Source organism: Miscanthus floridulus, chromosome 10 (assembly GCF_019320115.1).
Source record: "Miscanthus floridulus cultivar M001 chromosome 10, ASM1932011v1, whole genome shotgun sequence".
Taxonomy (NCBI): Eukaryota; Viridiplantae; Streptophyta; class Magnoliopsida; order Poales; family Poaceae; genus Miscanthus; species Miscanthus floridulus.
The window spans coordinates 68,740,278-68,756,809 of record NC_089589.1 but is presented as its reverse complement, the minus strand read 5'-3'; the positions used below and the strand labels follow the sequence as shown (position 1 = coordinate 68,756,809).

Sequence of the window (16,532 nt, the reverse complement as noted above, 5' to 3'; positions counted from 1 at the left end):
AATTAAGCACTAGCAAAAACTACCCAATGCAATTACCCAAAGGTGTCAAGGAATCCAGTATATCAATTAGCTAGGGAATTTACTACAGTTGCCAAGGTAGACACATGCAATATGAATTAAGTGTTTAAATGTGAATAGGTAACAAGGATAGTCCCATGCTATACTTGCCTTAACTTGCTTTTCCCCCAAAGCAATACGCTCAAAAGCCTTTAGTATCCAACTTCCAATCCTCTGCTTCCAATTCTCTGCTTCTAGTCTTCAGAGAACATCTTCTTAATCACCACGTAAACCTCACTGATTGACTAAATCATATATCACCACACATACATCCATACATGGCATACAAATAAGAATATATGAGAACAGTACACCAACCAATAAAATAAGCAAAACGGTGTATCGCTATGAATACACAAATGCAAAAGACGCGCTATACGTGATTCAACGAAAAAGCGACTAACGAAGCAATGGAAAATAAAACCTATCCATTTAACTTATTTTAACTGTAGAAACACATGTAAATATTCTCATTAATCAACTTGATTTATTGCTTAAGAAAGAGCGTAGTATAAAACATATATTGACTTTATATTCCGAAAACGATGCAAGTGATAGTATTAATACAAGTAACTTTTTAACTGCCAAAACACATTTGAGTAACACGAGAGCCACTAACGCCATTGCGTAGAACACACCGAAACAAAGTAACACGACAAGAATGGCTTGATGCTACGGTTATGAGAACGCAAGAGACACTAAGAAAGGAGCTACGGTTAAAAGAAAACCACAATCAAAAGATTTATATTATATTACAAAAGAAACAACTATGAGCTTGTTTTAGGTTAGCTAAGAAAACTATATGAGCAATATTGATTTAGATTAATCACAACATATTTAGTTTTAAAAGTAGAGTTAAAGCTAATCGTGTATTATTTATAAATGTTACCGCATAATTTATTAAATAAATTAAACTTTACCTTCGCAAATGAATTAAGCATGTGACAACATCTACTCATACTTATCACATATGTATCTTGTTCAGCTAATCAAATTATATTCTAGAAACACTTTTAAGTTAACAATTAATCATATTAACTTTTAGGTATAAATTATCAAGGTTAAGCACCTATATTGCTTTTAATTCCAAACTAGTGTGCAAATATACTAATCAATTTAATATTTAGCTATATATGGAAAAACATGTGACATGAAAAACATTGCCCCTAACATATAGTTTACGTCAGCACGAACCAAACGCAACTTAAATGGTGCAAAACGGAATTAGAACTTAAATTGCTTTTAATTAAAAAGTTATTGAATAATCCTTAATCAAATTAATATTTAACTTATAAATTTCCAAGATGTGAGACATGTTAAACATTGCTGCTAACACGTAACACACACTGTGATGAAACTCGCGCAATCGAATCGAAATCAAAAACCTAAATCGACTTTAATTAATCAGCAATTAATTAATTATAGGCACAATTAATATTTTAATAAAATAAATTCATAAACATGTCATATGAAAACTAATAACTCTACTGCATAGATCTCAACGACACAAAACTAACGCAACTGGAATGAACTGAAACAGAATTAAAACGAATAAACTACGATTATTTAACGATCGGTGGCGAACTCGTAAATACCTCATCTTCAACCTTGGATCGTCATCACCAACAGAACGTACAGAACAGCGATGGCCATAGGAGGCTGTTGTTGCTCATGGAGGGGGGTGTCGAGGACGGCCTTGGCTGCGGGGCCTGCTGGCCAGCCGACGGTGGCGTAGCGCCGGGCTGGGCAGCGCGGCGGCGACGGCAACGACGACGACGAGAGAAGGATGAGTAAAATCTAATTTACTACACGAGGGATTTCCCAAACTAGGGGCTCCCCATACGGTAGTTTTGGTGTGCTTTGCCGAAGGGGTTGGTAGATATATATAGGGAGAAAAACTCCCCACATCTACATCAACTAGCAATATGGTACTAACTGATGTTGCACCCTCCACATTTACTAATGGACCTAAATAATCATTAAAGCCCATTAGTAAATAAATGCATGGACCTTTAAGATTTATTAGGATTATTGCACATAGGCTTTGAACGTTGGGAAAAATTAGAGATTTATTATTTTCAGAACTAATTAATTTCGTGGATAAAATAATTCTAGAAAAGTCCAGAATTGATATTTAAGCCACGAAAAATACTCCGAGACCTCCAAAAATTTGGGGAAAATTCTCAGAGACACTTTGGAACATGATGAACCCAAATAAAGTATTTGGAGCTCATAAAGAGATTGTTGGGAACTTGAAACATAAAGATTAAGGTGAAGGAGGTAGGAATTAAATTCCAGAAAGAAGCTAGAAAATTCCTAGAGATAGATATTCGTCTCCTAAACGTATAAAAACACACATTTTGCACATAGAAACATGATATGCGACCGGTATGAATGCAACAAACACGTTTCTACCTTATGATAGATTTTAAATTAAAGAAAATTTTTATTTTCCTATGTTTTCATGAGCACAAAAATTCACAAATAAATCATTTTAATCCTATTTTCAAAAGAGGCAAATTTTGGGATGTTACAGCCGTGTCCCCCCGAAGCAGTAGGTATCATCTATTTCGCGTTGTGGTTTTGTTTTGCCCGGATTTCACCTCACCCGCGCCCTCCCTCTCTTTCTAGTTGCCACCGCCGACGGTGACCCACCTCCTCGGAGACTCCCCGGACGCTGCGCTCCCCTCCATACGCATCGTGGTGAGCTCTTCCGTCTTCTCGTGCCCCTGGATCATCAATTGGTGCCCTAGAACGATGTAACAGCAAGCTCCAAATCGCCATTAATGGCACCATCGTGGGCTCGGTACCCTGCCGCATTCCCTCGCCTCAGCAGTGGCCCCAACGTGTTCGTGCGTGCTTGTAGATCATCCCGGTATGATTGGTTTGCTCCGGGGAAGTCCGAATCGCCTCCCTGACACCCGCCGCCGTGCTCGGCTCACCGCCGGCCATGGTGCCCTCGCAGGTGTCACTATGCAGCCGCCGGTATCACCCGCATGCATCCTGCGCCATCAGATTAGAAAGGAATGGCCAAGATTAGAAGTACCGGTTGGATTAAGTGACCGGTCCACCGCGAACCGTGGACTCGGTCCACTCCGCCGCGTCAGCACGTGTCTACCGCCCGCGTGCTGCACCGCACCCATCAGTAGCCGCTGCGTGGTTGCATGGTTAGCTAACGCGGTCAGCCAGCAGTCAACCATGCCCGTTTTGCAGATTAGCCCCTGGAGTTTCAAGAAAATAACCCACAGTCCATAGCAGTTCAAAATAAATTCAAATCAGTGCTGTTTTTATTCGGTTAGGACCCTATAGTTTCCAGAATTAGTATGCCCAGTCCAAAATGCATTTAAATTCATAATTTTAATTGTTTAAATTCAAAATTGAGTTCAAATATTTACAGAAATGCCATTGCACCTTATTTCAAGCGTACCTTTTGCGTTTTAAGTCCAATTTGACCCATTCAAATTGCGTTAGGATCGTATTTACGTATTCTACATGTTTATACAACTATTAGGCATGTTTTCAACACTTAAAATTCATGAGTAGATTTAATCTATTATTTAACTAAAGCAAAACTTGTTTAAATCATAACTTATTCATTTCAACTCCGAAAAAGTCCGTTCAAGTTGCGTTTGTTTTATAACATCGAGATCTACGCATTAGTAATGATGTTCACTGCATTACTATTTCATAAAAATCATAGTTTAAATCATATCTTGATTAAAGATTATGCAACTAAGTTTTATACATAAAATATGATATGTTTTACTTTTGTTTTATAATTCAAATCTAAAGTTGAATTAATTTAATCTACATTATTTATAAAATATCTTTTGTATATGAATTCATATGGTTAACATAAATGAAGCCTATAGTTTCTTTTCCACGTATTAGGCAAATCTCTCGGTAGTTGTAACTTTTCAACCGTAGCTTCGATTAGTGTGCACCTCACGACTGTGTGATCATAGCGATGCATAGAATCGTATATCAATCTCTTTTACTTATTTTTTTCTATGATTGGTGTACTATTCTAATATAGATGCAACTATATGCTATGCATGTATGTGTATGGATGTTTGTGTGGTGTTCTACGATTGTCCAGTCGGTGAGATATACGTGGTGATCCAAGAAGAAGAAGAAAGACATCAAAGAATAAAGCTCACCGAAGGATCGGTGTGTAACGCAAGTATAGCATGGGATTATCCTTGTTACCTATTCACATTTAAACACATAACTCATATTGCATGTGTCTACCTTGTTTGCCAAATAGGATATCTTAGATATTTGATAACTTGTACCTTGAAAACCTTTGGGATATTGCATTGGGTAGTTTTTGCTTGTGCTTAATCAAAACCATGATCTTGTAACTTGACTAATGGTATATGCAATAAACATTAAAACATGACTTTTTAGTAACATGGACACAGGGGGCTGGAGTGTTTATATGCTTCAGATTCCTCTCTCTAAGGACTTATCTATAAGCGATCATCCGAGACTTATAGTACTGGTGTGAGGGCCATATGGCTCTAGCGTTAGCTCAGTATGAGGATCTTTTCTAGCTTGTTGTGGTTACCTTTCAGGTGCAGGGTATGTTTCCTTTGCTGCTGAGAAGTGTGTATCGTGCTACGATGCCCACGCATGCCACTCCTAGAGATGGGCCACATACGCCTAGCGGCCCTAACTTGTTAGACAAATTATTTGAAATGCTTCATAGTGAACCCTACCGACCTTCCTTGGAAGTGGGTCAAGAGAATAGCTACCTCGGGTGAAAGGGTAAATCACAACTCAAGTGAATGTGTACAAACTCTGTAGAGTGTAAAACTGTTATAACAGCCGTGCTCACGGACACGAGCGGCCTTGGACCCTTATAGAATAGAGATGATCACTAATGGATAATGGTACTAATGATCAACTATTTATGCTATACATTATTCATGTTTACCTGATCATGTGTTTATGGGAATGATAAATTCTTTGCCACCCAACTGCTTAAAAAGATGATCTATTAAAGCTAATCGCAGTAAACCAGTGTCACCCCTTTTGAGCCTCATGAACCCCATGATATAATTGTTAAGTACAACATGTACTTACGCTTGCTTTATTTTTCTATACATTGGATAAAAATCCCGGATGGGTACCAGATTGCTAGTTTGGAGGAGTTAGGCTTGTGGTCAACCAGTCAGTCGTCCCTGTGGATTTGGAGTCTTCGCTAGAAGATCAGAGTCAACTTTCCGCTATCTTTACTCTAAGGGTATTTTTCTTTTACTAATATGTTATGTAATAAGTATTGTCTTTTGATATTACCCTTATTTGTGACTATATGTGAGATTTGACTTCCTAGGCTCACATATAGTGTGTATCTGGTTTTGTCTTTAAAACCAGGTGCTACATCCATTCCCATGGTGGATGCTCTAGTAGAGAACTCCTGATAAAAATGGATGGTCCTGGCCGATGCTAGAGTAGTAGTCAATAGCATAGCCTTGGTGTCTTGGCCAGAGGCTACCTTCGTTTTCCTCGTATCCTCTGGTTGAGGGGTAGGTGGCAGGTGGTGACAACCCTGTCCATCCTTCATTGTCCCCCACATTTGGATACAATGTAGAGCTGTAGGTCAGCATCACTTAGCAGACCAGGTGTGATCTAGTGCCCGAAGTAAGTTTATAGTGACCAAAGCTACCTTAGCTTAGAATCTCTAACCACTAGAAATTCATGTATTTGTATGACTATATGCTTACCATAGCTATACAAGATAAGCCTACTCCTATTAGGTATATTCTTTTATTCTTTATTCTTTCTTTTATCTTTATCCTTGAGATTGGCTTAAGTGTGTGTGTCATACTATCCAATATCTATCTGGGATTACCCCTATTATGGACTTTGGTCTACTATGCAGTCATGTTATCTTGTCAATATCCTTAATAGAGACTTTTACAACATGCCTTCCTTTGAGAAAATATAAATGAACGATACTCGAATACTTCCGGGTGAAATGCTACAACGATATATCCGTGTGCTTGTGGAATATTTCTGCATGTGTTTAGAAATATCATCACAACATTTCTAGTGCCATTGCTAGGAAACACAAATCCTAGTGATAACGTTAAGAAATGCCAACATGGTGGTGGTAGAAGGGAGGTGGTTAAGGGATGGCATGTATGGCGGAGGGATAGGGGTTGGTGGGTGTTAGGACTTGCCTCCATTTACTAATGATTATATCCTCATCCGAATCCTATGCCTTTTACTCCTGTCTTTGGGACTCCATCGGGTTCTCCTCACGTCTTCTATCCTACATGGTCTAGCATCGACAAACAAGGGAACACAAACAAGGAAAATAATAAGCAAGGCCTATAAAACAAGCATAAACAATCAACGATCCCGGATGGGTTGGTCCTATTGGGTGATGGGTTGTTAGCCAGGTTACCATTATCATGTCAACCTAAAGTAAGGTTTGGATAGAGGTATTCTATCCATAGGGTAGGATTTCTATGAGTTAGGATTGGAGGGTGGTTGGTCTGATGGAAAACCAGACCACATTATTAGGGGTTCACTATTGTGTGAACCTAAAAGAGAAAACCTGACCAAGTCATCATAGATGACCTGGCTCATCTCTACAGGTCCACCAGGTTTGTAGCACATATGCACATGCATATGTATGTGCCCAAGATTAATTAGGATGGAGATAGGTGGAAAGTAAAGTTAGCCACATATAGGTGTATACTCAGGTATCAAGCATATCCATATATGCGTATATATAGGTGGTCACTATTTTAGGTGATTGGGTACTGTTTACACCAAAATTTGGAAGAAGAATCATAGGGACTCGAAAGCTCTCAAGATCATGTCATCAAGGAATCAATTGCATGTAGGATGGTATCAGCTGATTCGAATGTAACACTAGAATCGGATTTCTTCAGATAGCGCCGGCAGATAACGACAAAGGCTACGATCAGCGTCGGGACAAGGCATGTTGGACTCTACAAAAAGGGAAAGATTAGAGTCCAAGTTATCTTAATTTCAGAATGTTTTCTCTAGGGCCAAAAATTGTGATGAGTCATGCTTAGGTAGGATTCATGTTTATGCTCTGGGTATAAATATCAAACCTCGGCTATTATAAAAGACACACAATCAATCAAATACAAGTTACTTACTTTTTTCGGCTCTAGCCACCCCTTAGGAGTAGGAGTAGAGTAGATCTCGACGAGTTCTTTAGCAAGTATGGCTGCATCGATCCGGTCAACCTCCACTACTTGTTTGTAAGTACCATCATGGCTTATACTTCTGTTCGTATGGCTGCATCGCTCCGGCGACCTCCACTGTGACTCTGGTATAAGGTAGTTATCGACTCGTGTCTAGTTTAAGTTCAGCTGCATCAATCTAGTCGACCTCCACTACTTGAACTAGATTAAGGTCAAGTTATCGGCTCTATCTAAGGGTGGTGCTCCTTCGGATAGATTCATTAAGTTACCGATATTGCTTATTGCTTCCATTATTTATTTAATTACAGCAATATCACTTTGCCTGATTGGGATTGATCTAGATCAATCTTATATCCTTCTTAACCCATCATTTGTTAATCTGAATTTGATCTAATCTGCATCTTAAATGATGAGTTATGTTTTATCGGCCATTTTAAGTCAATCTTGATCGCACATAGTGTGCGGTTAAGGCATGTTTTGTCTTGAGTAGATCTATTGGCTAGCGAAAACCGTTCCATGACCCATTATCATGGCCTATGTGATTCTGCCTCACACCCCACTATTAGCACTATAGAGTAGGGATCGTTATTTGGTAGATCTATTCCTGATAGGGCATGACCTTAACTGTGCGCTATGACCGAATCGGCTATTTTAGTCAATATCGAGTGCTTTCATGAACAGTTCATGTCATGAGACCATTGAAATAAAGAAAGGTTGAAAGATGTGTTAGCGCCATGATCTTATTATTGTATTATGGCCTGCATGATTCTGCCTCATGCCCCACAGATATTAGTAATAAGTTAGGGTCATCGAATCTATTGTTGTTTCTACGTCCTGCATGATTCTGCCTCATACCCCACTGGTCATAACGATAGATGAGATCTAATATGTTCATTAGATCTATCTTTATTAAATGGTTAAATGATGATGCGTTGTTTCTTTTATATAAAAAATGGATTTGGTTACTTGCAGTCATTAGCTTAGCATAAATTAATCATTGTTGACATCCATTTGCCATTGATCAATATTTGTCTAAACATTGATATTCATCCTGAATGATAACTAATTCTTCTTACACAACCCCATGAGCTTTAACTAATTTATTCTTATGAATATGCTAGAATCGACTATTTAGTCTATCTCCTTTCATATCGGCTCTCAGAGCCACACATTCAGGACTGTCTAGCAACACTGGCACGTTCCACCCTAAATTACTGATAAACTTTCTCTCCTTTGTCAATTGTAGGGTCAAATTGATTGGCATGTCTTAGGAGGAGTGCATAGGATCGACCATCCCTGCACTGAAGCTAGGCGGATCTCTAGCTCCATCGAGTGGACCCTTCTAGCTTGCCCGTGTGCCCTCGGCACGGGATGAAATTTTGTGCCAACACATGTTATTGGCATGCCCGGTGGGACCCCACAATCATCATGGTGGTTCACAACAACAATGACATCCTTATGGTACATTATGAAGATCTACCTGATGCAGATAAAGATGTCATCGGCAAAGCTATAGAAGAATTTCAAAACAAGTGTTTGTTGTCCTACACCAAAACATGTGACAACACAATTGTTCAGAAACATCCACAACTAAGAGTTCTATTACACGGGTAGACAGATATAGTTGAAGCTAAACACAGACATTTCTTTACAGAAATTGTAAACAAATCTGTTCATGATGCCATATCAAGCCATAATGAAGCTTTCTTGGACACATTCCACGATGCCATGAATGAGGTGATTCATGGGTTTCTAGTTGGTCAAGTCAGGCTGGCTTATTACAACATTCCACATCTGTTGACCCAAGGGACTAATCAAGTTGGTACTAGCCATCAAGATGTAGCACCAGCTGGTAATGATGATGTCTAAGCAGTTCAGGGTTCATCTAAACAAGCTCAAGGTATTACTATGAATCAGACATAGTATAATCCTAGATTGTCAGTGCATCATGTGCAATAGCTGGCGGGGCAAGGTCAGAACAAGGTGATTAATTTTGGCACATCAGGCCACATACCCTCGTTGGCTCAAAAAATAGCACCATCGATTCAAAGGATCCATAGAGATATAGATCCTCATGTCAACAATCAGAGACTTCAAGCAGCAAACTAGCAAAGGACCTAGTAGATAGAGATTCCATAGGGATATCATTATGGCATAGATTATAACACCCTTCATGTCATTCTAAATCCAGGTTATCAAGGCACACTAGATTTCAATCCATAGATGGGTCAGCAGATGTAGATGAATCCAAATTCACAGGCTGACGAGTTGTTGCTAAAGGTGATCGAGATGATGAAGAACTAGTTCGTTCTAAAGCCAAAAGGGCTGACATTTTCATACACACAAATTATAGGCTTCCAGAGTTTGCTAAGTTCACTGGCCAAGATAGCACAAGCATAATAAAACATGTCAGTCGGTATCTTACACAGTTGGGCGAAGCATCCGTTGAAGAAGCCCATTGAGTTCGTTTCTTCTCTCCATCACTGTCAGGGCTAGCCTTCACTTGGTTTTCATCACTGCCAGTCAACTCCATTGCCAACTAGGCTAACCTCGAGAAGAAATTTCATACATATTTTTATACTAGGACTAGAGAAAAGAAGATTACCGATCTGACAACTATAAGGCAAAAGACTAATGAATCAGGCACTAAGTTTCTTCAGAGGTTCCGAGAGACTAGGAACTTATGCTTCTCATTAAACTTAGCTGATGATTAGCTAGCTGCTTTACCCGTTCAAGGAATGCTGCCAATGTGGAAAGAAAAACTGTTGGGACAAGAATTTGACAACTTGGGTCAATTGGCTCAATGAGTGGCAGCGCTCAATAGCCAATTCCAGAGTATGCGTAGATATACCCGATTCCAGAAGAGTACCACAGTGGCCAAAGCTTATAATCCATACTTGTCAATGATAGCTATGAAGATGAAGAGGAAGAGGTTGCTGCAGTTGAATGGAATTAGGGCAAAAAGACAGTAATGGTAACAAATCCTTGGGGAAGAGGAGTCGAGGAGAGCTATGACTTTGATGTCACAAAATCAGACAAGCTCCTTAATTTCTTTCTTGAAAAAGGATAGATCAAGTTGCCCGATAATCATATTATGTTGCCCCCTGATCAGTTGAAAAATAAGAAGTTCTGCAAGTTCCATAACGCTACTTGTCATTCCACTAATGAATTTAGAATTTTTCAGCAGCATATACAAAGGGCTATTCAGCAAGGAAGGCTCAAATTTGATACGCCTCGGAAGATAAAAGTTGATGATAATCCTTTCCTAGGAGATCAAAACATGGTTGATGCTAGGCTACTCAAAGGAAAGACTAAGGTCCTAACATCAACCAAATCAAGAGAAGCTAGAACAGTCGATCCTAAGAGGCAAATATCGGCCGACAAATACAGGGAAATTAAAGGACGTCACGGTAAACAAAAGTGTTGATATGAGCAGGGAGAAACATCAAAAGTAGGGGCGACAAAGTCATGGGTTACATCTTGAATTATGTTGAATAAATGGCAGCAACAGAAGGAAAAGAATTATCAGTGTTGGTTGGAAAAGAAAGAATATCAGTGTCAATAGGAAAAAGAGAGGTATGAAAGAAAGCAAACTGAATTGCATTGGAATTGTCCTTTCTTCAGACATTGCTGGAATGAACATTTGAAGTTGCCTATCAGGAATAGCTATCCTGAGTGCAGCGATCATGTCAACAGAATATCATCGGTAGTCCACCGAGGGGTATCCCACAATGGTAGATTGATCGGCAGAGGAGCATGTAATCAAGAACAAGAAGGCAACAGAGACACACGAGTTATATAGGTTCAAGCCATCAGTATGACATAATACCTTACTCCTGTGGTCTATTGGTTTATATTAGCTATCGTATGATTTGCCATGATTTTGTAGGGGGTCCCTGCCCGCCTTATATATTCTGGGGGGTAAGGTTACAAGTCGGTTAGATCTAAGAGATAACCGGAAAGTAATAACAGATTACAAGAATCATGGGATCGTACGTATCCTAACAGATCTTGTAACATCTTCAGGATATCCTCCCCATGCCTTGCGGAAGGCGCCGAGCAGAATCGTGCCCTGCAAGGCTCCTTCTCGTGGGCTGGGCCGCCCTTGGAGGCATAGCCCATGTGGCCTGCCATGGGTATCCAGGGCCGTACCCCCCACAGCTAGTCCCTGAGTGCCTTGTACCCATTGTGCAACGCCGTCTTGAACTTTTCTGAGCAGGTGCGAACCAAAACCGAGCTGTCCAAATCATGGTCCGACCACCATAATGAATCATCGAGTAGTTGTGAGGAGCTGCCAAGCAGCGTGCAACATCACCGAGCAGTGTGTTCCGAGCATGGCTTGACATAACGGTGTAAGGAGCTCAAGTCCAAAATTGAAAATTCCTGCGTGGTAAAATGAAGTGTACCCACTTAGAGTCCGACCACATGGTTAAAGATACCTTGTTTTAACTTTTAGAAGCTCAGAGTCTTTCAGAAGAAACAAACACATTCACCGCAAGGTGAAGTGATATGACCACATCATCAACCAACATGTTACAACCTCCAATTCAAGTAACACCAACTCAAGTATCACCTACATCGACACCAGCCCAAGCCTTTGGTGGCCTAATTACACGTAGTTGAGCAAAGAAGCTACAACAAGAGGTGAATGCGCTACTTTATGAAGTTCAATTTAATATTAATGAGAATTATATACTGCCTAAGTCGTGCACATTGTTGTTGCTCAGGTTCACTAAAGAGTATGGCAAGAACACACAAGGTGATGACCACAGAGAAGAACCACACTCGAACCAGACCAGTCCTGCAGAACAGTTAGAAAGAAATATTCATAACTTTTGATTCCTAGACGTTATGAAGGTGAATGAGCACATTTTGGAAAGCTTATTGAGCCTACTTTCCAATGATGCTAATGCCGAGCAGTTCCAAGCAGTGACTAATGAAATCCGACCAGCTTAGTGCATACTGGTCAGACTGCTCGAAACTGACAGTACTGTCAAGAAGAAAATATCATATCTTTTTATTCCTGAAGGCTATGGAGGTCCATGAGGACTTTTTGGAAAGCTTGTGAAGTCTAGTTTCTACTGCTTCAAGGCTGACCAGAGCCGACCAGTTTTAGTGCAGATCCGACCAGCTTTAGTGCAGACTACTCAGAGGGTTAACAGTCTTCTCGGGACATTATATTGGTACAACTTCTCATATTAAACTATACCATTCTATAATGTTTTGTGGTGCATGCTATACATGGTGTGAAACCTTATCAAGTTAGCTTTCCAACGCAACCAACCACACGTCTTTTGGATTTTCCAAGATGGAGTTATTGCCAAAACACTAAAGACTGTGCAGAAGACCAATAGCCACGCGGAAACTGCTCAGAAACCCATTTCGTGGAAGTCTGTTCACATAGCCTGCCTTTTCATTTCCTTTTCGTGTTTATACCTATCTAGGAGGGCTATTCCTAGTATAAATATCCATGTACTCCTAACCAAAAGAAGACTTTTGATAATTGAAATACAGAACCCCTTTTGTTCAGCTGTGTGCTAACAAATATTGAGAGTGATCTCTACCCTTTTGCTCTTGTGATTTTCCTTCGTGGGATTTACAGAAGTGGCAGCTTCATCCGCTCCCAATTGGTGCTCCTACTCCCTTCGAGGTTTACCTTGATTGATTGTAGGTTGTGCTAGTTGGTTTCTTGAGAGTGTGGTTGGGCAAATCCTCGATTCAGGTTGCTGGTTAAAGACGGTGGTTGGCTTTGAGTTTTATTTGCTAGGTTGCACTAGTTATCGCTGCCTGCAGCAAGTTATCCGACTGTTCTTCAGCTAGTTATCTGGTGATTGATCCTACGTCGTGAAGATTAGGACATCGCATCGTATCATCTGGTATCAGAGCTTTCGTTACCATGGTAGGATTGTTTACCCTTAGCTAAATATATTTTGTGTTCGTCCTATCCTCTAAAAAGCCACAAAAATATTTGCCATAGCCCTTTGTTTCAATCTGTTATTTTAGTGAGTTTTGTTAAGTTTCAGTCCATTAGAGTCTTGTTTTAGTTGCTGATCATATTTTCCTTCGCGTGTCCTTTGTGCCTCTTTCATATATCTAAAATTTCCCACACAAAAAAAATCTAAAACCCATATCATCTCCTTCGCGTAAACTTTGATCCTATCAAGTTACAACTACTAGTTGTATTTTGTTTGTATCCTTAAGTGTGCAAGTATTATATTTGATCCCTATAAAAAAAAGTAGAAGAAAGAAAAGTGTAAAAAAAAAAGTTGAGAAAACAAAAAGTTGTGAAAAGAAAAGTGAAGATCAGTTGGTTTATGTGCACAAGTGCTGAAAGTTTTTTCATATCAAGTGAGTAACCAGTTTACTATCTTTGTTTGGTGCAAATTTTGGTTGGGTCTGATCGCAACACTTGCATCCCAATCATACTCCTTGTTTGCATCAAATCTGAAATTTCTTTGCGCGTGTGTTTGATCTATTTACATCATTCATATCCTATGGTTGGCACTAGGCAGAGAACCTCTAGTTTGGATTGTTATTTAACTTTACAACAACTAGATTTCAGATTGCATTCCTTGTGTATCACTCCCTACCAAGCTCCACATACAAGTCATCGTAATCGGTACTCTCTGGTCTTGTATTCGCCTAGCCATCACTTTCGTTACCACCACACACTGTTTTTTTCCTATAACCCACAGGGACTTCATAAGAGCTTCGGTTGGTACGAGAGGTGAGGTTGTGAGAGCTACCAAATTTTATTTTTTTCCATAAATACCTATTGTTCGTATTCAGCTAACCTTACACAGGAGATGGGTGGTGTTGAGATAGAAGATTGTGTTACTATGGCACAATTTAATGAACTCCGGCAAAGCATGGAAGAGAAGCAAGATCGGTTGACCCGAGATCTTTAGGCTCTTTTGACTGAAATCAGAGGGCGTCGTCAACCTCATGATGGTGCAAGCAACCATGGTGAAGATGGAGAAGATAGTGATGGAAGAGCTACTGCTAGAAGAGCAAGAGAACAAGTAAGGAGAAACCAAGGTGCTGCACATGGTAGAGGAAGAGGACGAGGTCGAAGAAATGATGACAGTGATGAATCTGAAGATGTGGATGAAGATAATCATTCCCAATATCAAGGTGGTCGCCAACATCGTAGAAGAGGCAACCATGAGGAGAGGTTTGGCAAACTGAAATTTACCATGCCAAAATTTGATGGAGGATCTGATCCTGAAGCTTACTGCACTTGGGAGTTGAAGGTGGACAAGATATTTCGCTTGCATAATTATTCAGATGAGAAGAAATTAGCCATGGCATCTCTTGAGTTTGATGGATATGCTCTGATATGGTGGGAACAACTTCTGCGTGATCGAGAAGAAGATGGAGAAAACCCTATTGCAACATGGGATGAGATGAAGCAAGAAATGAGAATTTGTTTTGTGCCGAAGCACTATCGGCGTGATCTTTTTGATAAATTGCAGAATCTGAAGCAAGGAAGCCTCTCTGTTGAGGAGTATTATAAAGAGATGGAGAAAGCTATGATTAGAGCCGATGTGTGTGAAGATGAAGAGCAAACTATTGCACGTTTCATGGCTGGGTTACATCGCAATATCCAGCGCATTGTTGAGTTTCATCCGTACCGTCATCTTATTCATTTGGTACATCAAGCAACTAAAGCTGAACGTCAATTGCAGCAAGATGCTAAGAACAGCAAGCCCTTGTCATTTGGTACAAGGACTATGTCAGGAGGGGGCAAGCCAATCTCGAGGTTTACTGCTGCACCTTCATCAGCGAAAAGCTCAAGTGGAGACTTACGTTCTAATGTGCAAGGTATTTTTAGAGGGAAGAACGCTGCTGCCCAAGGCATGAGCTCTAAACCATCAGCATCCACCACTACTTCAGTGGGTTCTATAGCCAAGAGTAGTGGGATTCAATGCTTCAAGTGTGGAGGTCGTGGGCATGTCATCAAGGAGTGTCCGAATAATTGTGTGATCATTGTGAAAGACAATGGAGAATATGAATTAGCTAGTGAAGAGGAAGTTGAGGAAGAGTATGATGATGAGGCTCATGAAGATGAGGAACATACTAGATGTGAATTTGAGCAAGGTGCTGCTCTTGTGGTGGCTCAAATTTTGAGCATTCAAATGAAGGAAGCTGAAAATGGATAGCGACATAATCTTTTTCAAACCAGAGCTAAAGTGCAAGATAAGGTAGTCAAGGTGATCATTGATGGCAGGAGCTGCCATAATATTGCTAGTCGTGAGATGGTTGACAAGCTTGGTTTGAAACTACAGCGGCACCCTCATCCCTATCATGTCCAATGGTTGAATGATTCAGGAGATATTAAGATTGGATATAGAGTAAAGGTTCCATTCAAAATTGGTGAATATGTTGACATAGTAGAGTGTGATGTGGCACCGATGTCTGTGTGCCACTTGCTGCTTGGAAGACCTTGGCAATATGATCGATATACTCAGCATTGTGGGAGAACAAATCAGTACACACTAGATTTGAAAGGAAAGAAGTTTGTACTCAAGCCTATGACGCCTCAACAAATCATAGCTAAGCACTTACAAAAGAAAACTGAAATTAGTCCGGCAAGTGAAGGAACAGAAGAGCAAAAGAAATTGAGTGCCATCCACAATTCGGTGAGTGAGTGCCACAAGCCAAATTTTAAAGATAAAAAGAAAGGAGAGGGAGAGCATCTAGTTATGCTAGCCACAAAATCTGAGCTGAGAGAAGTGAGGAATAACCCAGATCAAGTGCTCTTTGTACTTATGTGCAAAGACCTTTTAATTTCACCTAATGATATCACCTCTCTTCCTAGTGTTGTGTCTCATCTTTTGCAGGACTATGAAGACATTTTTCCAAAAGAAACACCGGCAGGACTACCTCCCATTTGTGGAATTGAACATCAAATTGATCTCATTCCAGGGGCTGCACTCCCTAACCATCCACCATACTGCACCAATCCTGAAGAAACAAAAGAAATACAACGGCAAGTACAAGAACTTCTTGATAAAGGTTTTGTTCGTGAAAGCTTAAGTCCTTGTGCTGTTCCTGTGATATTAGTGCCTAAAAAGGATGGTTCTTAGAGGATGTGTGTTGACTGTAGAGCTATAAATAATATCACTATTCACTATCGTCATCCTATTCCACGGTTAGATGATTTGCTTGATGAATTGAGTGGTTCCATAATATTTACTAAAATTGACTTGAGAAGTGGTTACCATCAAATTAGAATGAAAGCGGGAGATGAATGGAAAACTGCATTTAAAACTAAATTTGGGC

At 40.0% G+C, this 16,532-nt stretch overlaps 1 protein-coding gene across 1 annotated transcript; it reads left to right on the top strand.

Annotated features, from left to right (window-relative positions):
* Positions 1-14,443: 14,443 nt before the first annotated feature.
* LOC136488812 (uncharacterized) lies at positions 14,444-15,409 on the top strand. Its single transcript, XM_066485622.1, has one exon. The coding sequence runs from the start codon at positions 14,444-14,446 to the stop codon at positions 15,407-15,409; it is 966 nt and encodes a 321-aa protein (XP_066341719.1).
* The last annotated feature ends 1,123 nt before the right edge of the window (positions 15,410-16,532 follow it).